General features: G+C 39.0%; 1 protein-coding gene across 1 annotated transcript; it reads left to right on the plus strand.

Annotated features, from left to right (window-relative positions):
• The first annotated feature begins 1,091 nt into the window (after positions 1 to 1,091).
• Positions 1,092 to 3,341, plus strand: LOC132619839 (uncharacterized). Its single transcript, XM_060334614.1, has 4 exons — positions 1,092 to 1,607; positions 1,867 to 1,988; positions 2,845 to 3,076; positions 3,162 to 3,341. Exons 1-4 carry the CDS (start codon positions 1,092 to 1,094, stop codon positions 3,339 to 3,341), a joined length of 1,050 nt encoding a protein of 349 aa, XP_060190597.1.
• Positions 3,342 to 7,422: the final 4,081 nt, after the last annotated feature.

Here is a 7,422-nt window from a genome sequence, read left to right on the forward strand (position 1 = left end):
CGCAAAATGAAACCTTATGTCGACTAAGTATTCGACTATTTTGTAATAGGATATGATTTATGAGTTTACTTTGTTTTGAAACACTATTTTGAAATACGATTTGCATTTGTTTGCTCACGACTCCGCTCGTGCCTTATTATGACTTCGTTCACCGGTTCCCGGGCCGGTTTTGATTCGTGCGCCTTATGACAATTCGGCCGTATGCTGTGTTACGGTTCCCGAGGCTTCGCCATAGGGCCGGGTTCCGTTTGGAGTTATGCTGTGATATGGCTCGTGATGCGATACGCTCACCGATGATTATGATTATGTTCGGGGATGTACGGAGATTTGAAACCTTCTGGTGTTATGCTGTGTGTGGTGCCAGCGTCGGAGTGGCGACCACGTTCTTAAGCGTTTGCATGATTTTGTTTGCATAAAATACACGTATATGATTTCGATACAGATTTTGACATACCAGTTTGTACCCCACTTTGACATTTGATTTGCTTTCGGTTTTGATCTATAATTCTGTACTCCGTGCTTTACATACTCAGTACATATTTCGTACTGACCCCCTTTCTTCGGGGGCTGCGTTTTATGCCCGCAGGTGCAGATATCGGTGATCCTCCGCAGTAGGCTTCACTTCTTGCTATTCCGGAGTACTCCTATTTGATCCGGAGTCCACTTTTGGTACAGACTCTTTTGCTTTGTATATATTTGGTATATTTGACTATTTGGGTACGGCGGGGCCCTGTCTCGCCATATGTCTTTGTTTTGAGTTCGTAGAGGCCTGTAGTCATATATGTGGGGCGAGGGTCCTATGTGTGTTTGTCTGATTCCGTTATCTGGTCTTAAGGCGGTCTGTTTGTTATGATGGCCCCAAATGGCCCTTTGTATATATTTGTATTTTGACCGGCGAGGTCTATTCCGCCGCTTTGTTTGAGTTTGATTTGATATGACCGCTTAGGACATATTTTCGATATAAATTATGTTTGATATAACTTCTTGAAAATTCTGAAATAAGTTTGGATTCGGAAATGAATATGCGATTTGGTCTGGGTACCCAGGTAGGGTGCCAGTCGCGGCCCACGGGGCTGGGTCGTGACACCTTGATGGTTACTTTGCCTGATGAACATCACGATGTGAGCATGAAAAGAATGGAGTCATTCAATGCCCTATCTACCTTAAAAGGTGATCTCATGACAAGTATAATGGGCAAGGAAAAGGTTAGAAAGGAAAATCGATTTCTAAAGGAACAAGTGGCTCAACTAAGTTCATTCACCTTGCCTTTACAGTCAGAAGTGTTAAAGGTAACAGCTAAAAACAAAGGCATGAAGGATAGTAGCAAATTCCTCAGGACTAATGCAGAGGTAGGAGTCAGAAGGGAATTGCATGAAGAAAAAGAAAGAAGCAGGGAAATTAGAGAAAGACTATCCAAAGCAGAAGTTGATCTAGATAAAGTAAATAAAAGGTGTCAAGTGTCGAAGCCTATTTTCAATCTCTTTAGTCCAACATTGAGAGCCACTATGAGATTGAAATATGGAAACACGCCCAAAAAATACTCCAAGAAGAAAAGATGGACTCCTTGCCCAAATGGTGTAGTGGAAATCAGACATAAGGAAGAGAAGGTAAGATATATAAGATCCAACAGCAAGTATGGAACAGGTCTATGGAACAAGTTTATTAACTTAGCACTTGTATGGAGAAAGAAAAGAACGACTCATCATATGTTGAAGAAAATGGACCCAAGATACTCACTGGTTCCTATGAACAGTTCTTGACTAATAACCAAAGAGGTAGGAGCAGTGAAGCAAGTTAGAATGATACATAAATTGCACTTGCTCGGGACATGAGAAGAATTACCATTGCAACTCTGCTCGCTCTCAGGATAAAGGAAGGAAACTAATCCAAAGGGAGTCTATTCAGTCTAATAAAACGTGGAGACAAAATGATGAGGGGAACAGAAGAAAGGATAACAAATGTAATCATGAAGAATCCCTCAAGGGAAGGTATGTGCACCATCCTTATGTTTTAAACAAATATGCAGACCATATGAAATTGTTTTTTTTTAGCTCCGGCCCAATATACCAAAGTAGATAGAGGCAACCCATCCAGACCTCATAAACCGGTTCTCTTCGAAATTATGTAAATTTCAAAAACCTCATCCTGATCAAGCCTTCCTTCAAACACCCCCATTCTATCAAACAATTAAAAAAAACTTATAATCATCCCCATCTTCAATGGAGCGACAGGCATATACCTCCACCAACCAACTATATCTCAGTACTCCTAGCACAGACACCATGGCAAACCCTAACATTCCTGAGTCATCTACTTTAGGGACACCGGCAACTGAAACTCAGAACTCCCTTTCTGAAAGCCTAAGTTGTAAGAAAACCAAAGCAAAGATATGTCGCACAAATGAACCAATATCCTCAGATGACTCTCAACTTGACCCTTCCATGGCATCCTTCTCCGATCACTCCGATGTTCTAGACTCCTGGTGGCCTATTTGAAAAAAGCGGAGAAGAATGTAAAAGTCTAGTATACTGGACATCAAATTATAAGGAACCTATCACACTGAACCTCTTGAATAGATAAACCTAGTGGTCACTCAAAACATTGTGACCGTAAAAGAAACAGGGAAAGCCTATGTAGTGACCTCTATAAGTGAATTGAAAGTTGATACACCAGAAGAGGAAATTGAGGAAGCACACAATAAGGGAGAACACTTGCAATGATCTACTGATGAATCTGACATGAATACTGAATATAGAGTAAATTGTGCTGGTGTTGAATAAGAAACTGATGAGAAAGAAGGATTATTTAAAACTGCAAGATCAGTAGAAAAGATTGTTGCTGAAGTACTAGAAATCTGGATGAAGAGGAAGCAAGAGTAACTGAATTAGAAAGAAACCCTAAACCTTCTTTCAATACCATGGAACAATTCTACATTGTAGATACCCAGATGTCCATTGAACATGTCGATGAACCTGGTCGACCAGAAGAACAGACTCTTCACCAAAACTTGGTCAAGGCAGAGTATAAAACAGATAATGACAATGATGTGCTCATCACAAAATTTGTAGGGAAAAAGGTAAGATCTAGACTTAGAATGGCATCAAGCGAGCCAGTTCTAAGACCCGATGATGAAGTGATTGATCGTGAGGGTCCCTCAATAGGTTACAGGACCCCATACACTAGAGGACAGAAGAGAGGCTGAAAAAGAACTAAACAAAGCCATGGTGGCCAGTAAAAGACGTGATGGATCAAAAGCAAAAATCATCAAATCTGCTTTAGTCTCTCACATCGAATCAATAGAGAAATCAGCATCAAAAGCAGATAAAAAAAGGGAAAAGTAAAGACACGTGATCCTCCAGGTGCAAAAGTGCTACTGCAAAAGTAAGGAGTTCTAAGCTTGATTCCACAAGAGAAAAGGGTAAGTTGAAATTAAGGGATGAACTAACTGAAAGTGAGAAGGATGAGTCACCCGAGTCAGAAGACCTATAGTTCAAAGATATCAAAAATTATCATGATCCAGAGGATTCAGAGGAGCAAACAATAAGAAGGACGTTGCTTATTCAAAGACAATTAATGCTCAGAGAAAGGGTGGTCACTGGTCATAGGGGGACTGAGATGGATGAGCTTTTAGAAAGAATTGAACATCAGGAGTGGAGAAATATGTTTCTTGAAAGAAATGAGAAGAGAAGGATATGTAGAGAACAAGTTACAGAATTCTATGTCAATGCTACCTTTCAAAAGGAACAACTCACCAGCAGTGTATTGGGAATTAAGATCATGTTGATTGCTCAAAAGGTGGGGGAAATCTTGCAGGTACCCTCTGTGGGATAGGAAAAGTATAGCATGTATGAGTGACTTTCCCATCAAGTAAAGAAAAGTGTTGTAGAGGTTACAAGGAAATTCTCAAGTAACCCAACAACCAAACAACATAAGAGAACACCAAATAATGAGATGCCCAAGCTCTCTCAACTGTATTTTGAAGTTGTGCCTCGCATGATAGTACTAAGAAAGGAAAAAAGGATAGAGGCAAGTTTCTTGGGTATGATACTTATGGAGCTTCTTGACACCAGGGTCCAGCACCTACCCAGTCTTATGATTCAACACATGTACATGATATCTCTCTAAGCAAAACAAGGGCATGGACTAGCATATGGGTTTTGGTTGGGTGACGTCTTTGACCACTTTGCAGTCATATCAGGGTATGACAATATCATACAACAAAGAACGTCATTGGAACAGTGAACAAATTGATCAACATGTTCTAGTCGAGAATGCAGATGAAGAGTTGCAAATGTTAAGGAATCATCTTGCAGACATGGAGGCAAAATTACTGTCTTAAAAGAAAAATAGCTTTATGAATTGGGGATTCTACAAGCTAAGTATGAGCAAGAGAGAAAACACTCAATGCCCAACTTTTAAGTCTGCAGAATGCACTAAATAAGGAAAGGAAAGAAAATACAAAACTATTTAGGAATTGGTTGCAGCACTAACCAAAAACACATCCTCCACCTCAAAACTATCTACTTAGTCTTACCTAATAAATCACATGTGGCCTATGTTAAACTCCTATTTTCCTTTTTGTTTTTCGTTTGTTTGTGTATTTGTTTAATATCTATGTGTTGGTGCCTACTGTCTGTTAATGGACTTATTTTTTAATACTGCTAACCCTTAATTTTATATATTATTCAAGAGATCATTATAACAGGTCACCTTTTTAATGATGTCAAAAGGGGAAAGGAATGAAAAGAAAGAAAACAAGTAAAATTGTTAACAAAGATTATTAACCTAGTTGAGTAAGAAAATTATGGAGGCTATACAGTAGAATGCTCAACATGGAGTTTGTCAAAATGACCTGTCATCATCAGAAAAGGGGGAATATTTTGATAAGTGTCAAAATGAGATAACAAGGCATTCTCATCAAACCAGGTTAACAAACATGACCTGGCCGGGAACAGAGATGTTCAGCATATAGCATGAATGATATATGAATAGAAAAACTTAACAAGGCAACAAAGAGAGAAGATGACTTAGTGATAGAAGTAGTTTATTGAAGAAATAGAGCAAGTATGCAAAATAAGTTCTATACCAAAAAGTCTTCATATGCAGAAGGAGAAATGATCACAGGTCATCAGGTGTAGTAGATGAATGACCTATAAACGAAGACATTGTATAAAGAACATCATAAAGTGATCAGTTATGAGTTGAAAGTTTCAGACACAGAGCTTACAGTTATATGAAACAGGTCTGTCAACATGTTCTAGCCAAGATCTCAGAAGTAGTTCAACGATAGATGAAGAATGAAAGAGATTGGTGTAACAGGTACAAAAACAAGTTTTATCTCAGACAGTGCAGAGATTCAGAGGCAGATGAGTCGGGCGGATGAAACTGGTTCGTGAACATGTTCTAGGGCAAGTACTACAACAACTAGGATTTGCAGAATTATGGAAAGATTCATTGCCAAAGTTTTAGGGATTAGTAAGCCTTCTACAAGGAAAAGAAATAGACTCAACAAGGTAAGAATCCAAGTACAACACAAACCCTACGTTCATGGCACTGATCGACTACAAAGTGTTTTGTGTTAAACCGACCTGCGGAGCATAATGTTATAAATACCCAGGTCTTTCCAACAAGAAGTTTGCACACCCACAAAGAGATAATTCAGAATATTGAGCGAAAAATTTATATCCAAGAATATTCAAGAATCTGGGGTCGCATCCCTAGTCCAAGAAGAAGGATTGAAGGAACTGTTTTACTGTATAATGTTCTGTAGCTCATAAGTCTAGAAATCCTGTATTAGGTTTTCCCTATTTAGTTGTATCTTTATCATCTTATTAAGAAGCACAAAAGTAGATACAAATAATTGTACCTTTAAGTAGGAGTTTACTACTTGAAGATAGCTTGTTAGTTAGAGTTTGGGTAGAAAGGCAATTGTAGGAATTAGGTTGCAGAGTTTTTAACTTAATTTGCATGTGGCTCAGTTGTAGTGGAGTTTGAGGTAAATTCTACAGGTCAATAGGTTGTGGCTTTTATCACTTTTTGAGCCGAGTGGTTTTCATGTAAAAATACTATGTCCTTTACCTTTATGTTTATTTTTATTCAGTAAACATGTTAGGTAATGTGTACTGTCCAGATGCGAGAAGTAGGTACACATTGAGACAAACACTTAGGTCGTGCAAAGATAACACTAGTACTTTACCATGGGGTGCACCAGTATTGTATTACAAAAGAAAGACGATTCGCTAAGAATGTGCATTAATTATCGGCAATTGAACAAGGTGACGATTGATGATTTATTTGATCTACTGCAGGGTGCCACGTGCTTCTCTAAGATTGAATTGAGATCTGGTTCTTCTCAGGTTAGAGCTCAGGAGAAATATATTCAGAAGATGGCTTTCAGGACCAGATAAAATTATTTTTAGTTTATGTTGATATCCTTCGTCTAGAAGAATGCTCTAGCAGTATTCATGGACTTAATGAACATAATATTCATGCCATTCCTAGATTTGTTCAAGATTGTATTCACCGATAATATTTTGGGTTTATTCACATTCAGAAGCAGAGCATGAGGATCAATTTACGAGAAGTACTTCAAGATCGTAAGTTGTATGCGAAGTTCTACAAGTGAAAGTTTTTGTTGAACTCTGTGGCATTCCTAGACCATGTTGTATTAGACGAGGGCGTCAGAGTTGATACATAGAATATAGAAGTCATGAAGACTTGGCCTAGACCTATGACTCCAACAACGGTTCGTAATTTTCTGGGTTTAGCAGGCTATTATAGGAGATTTGTAGAAAGGTTCTCTTCTACTTCAGCACCACTGATGAAGCTGACTCAGAAATCAGCTATGTTTTAGTGGACAGACGCCTGTGAGCAAAGTTTTCAGGAGTGGAAGAACATACTGACATCAGCACCAGTTCTAACACCCCCTGAGGGTTCATAGGGTTATGTAGTTTATTGTGATGCTCTGGACGTCGGGCTAAGTTCTTATGCAGCATAGTAAGGTAAGTGCATACGCTTTGAGACTATTGAGGAAGCACGAGAAGAACTATCTAACCCATGACCTAGAGTTACTCGCATTTGTGCACGCACTTATGATTTACAGACACTACATATATGGTATTCATCTTGACATTTATACAAATCATAACAGCCTTTAGTATATTTTCAAGCGGAAGGAGCTGGACTTGCGGCAAAGACGGTGGTTAGAGTTGCTGAAAGACTATGATGTTGATATCTTGTTCCATCTAAGAAAGGCTAATGTTGTTACACCCCTTGTGTTCGTAGTGGTAGAACCTACGGTTTTCTAGTCGGGAATGCCCTTGGAATAGAGACCCGAGCCCGAGTTTGGAGGTAGAAAATGTCTTACCCCCTATACGAGGGTACCGGCAGATATTCCTAGCAATTTAGAGAGTTAAAAGCTAG

The sequence above is a fragment of the Lycium barbarum genome, chromosome 11 (assembly GCF_019175385.1).
Source record: "Lycium barbarum isolate Lr01 chromosome 11, ASM1917538v2, whole genome shotgun sequence".
Lineage (NCBI taxonomy): Eukaryota > Viridiplantae > Streptophyta > Magnoliopsida > Solanales > Solanaceae > Lycium > Lycium barbarum.

Coding starts and splice junctions, on each gene's coding strand:
- LOC132619839 (XM_060334614.1), top strand. CDS start 1,092: ATGGTTACTTTGCCTGATGAACATCACGATGTGAGCATGAAAAGAATG. Junction 1,608..1,866: donor TCAGACATAAGGAAGAGAAG/GTAAGATATATA, acceptor GCTCGCTCTCAG/GATAAAGGAAGGAAACTAAT. Junction 1,989..2,844: donor GAAGAATCCCTCAAGGGAAG/GTATGTGCACCA, acceptor TTGTTGCTGAAG/TACTAGAAATCTGGATGAAG.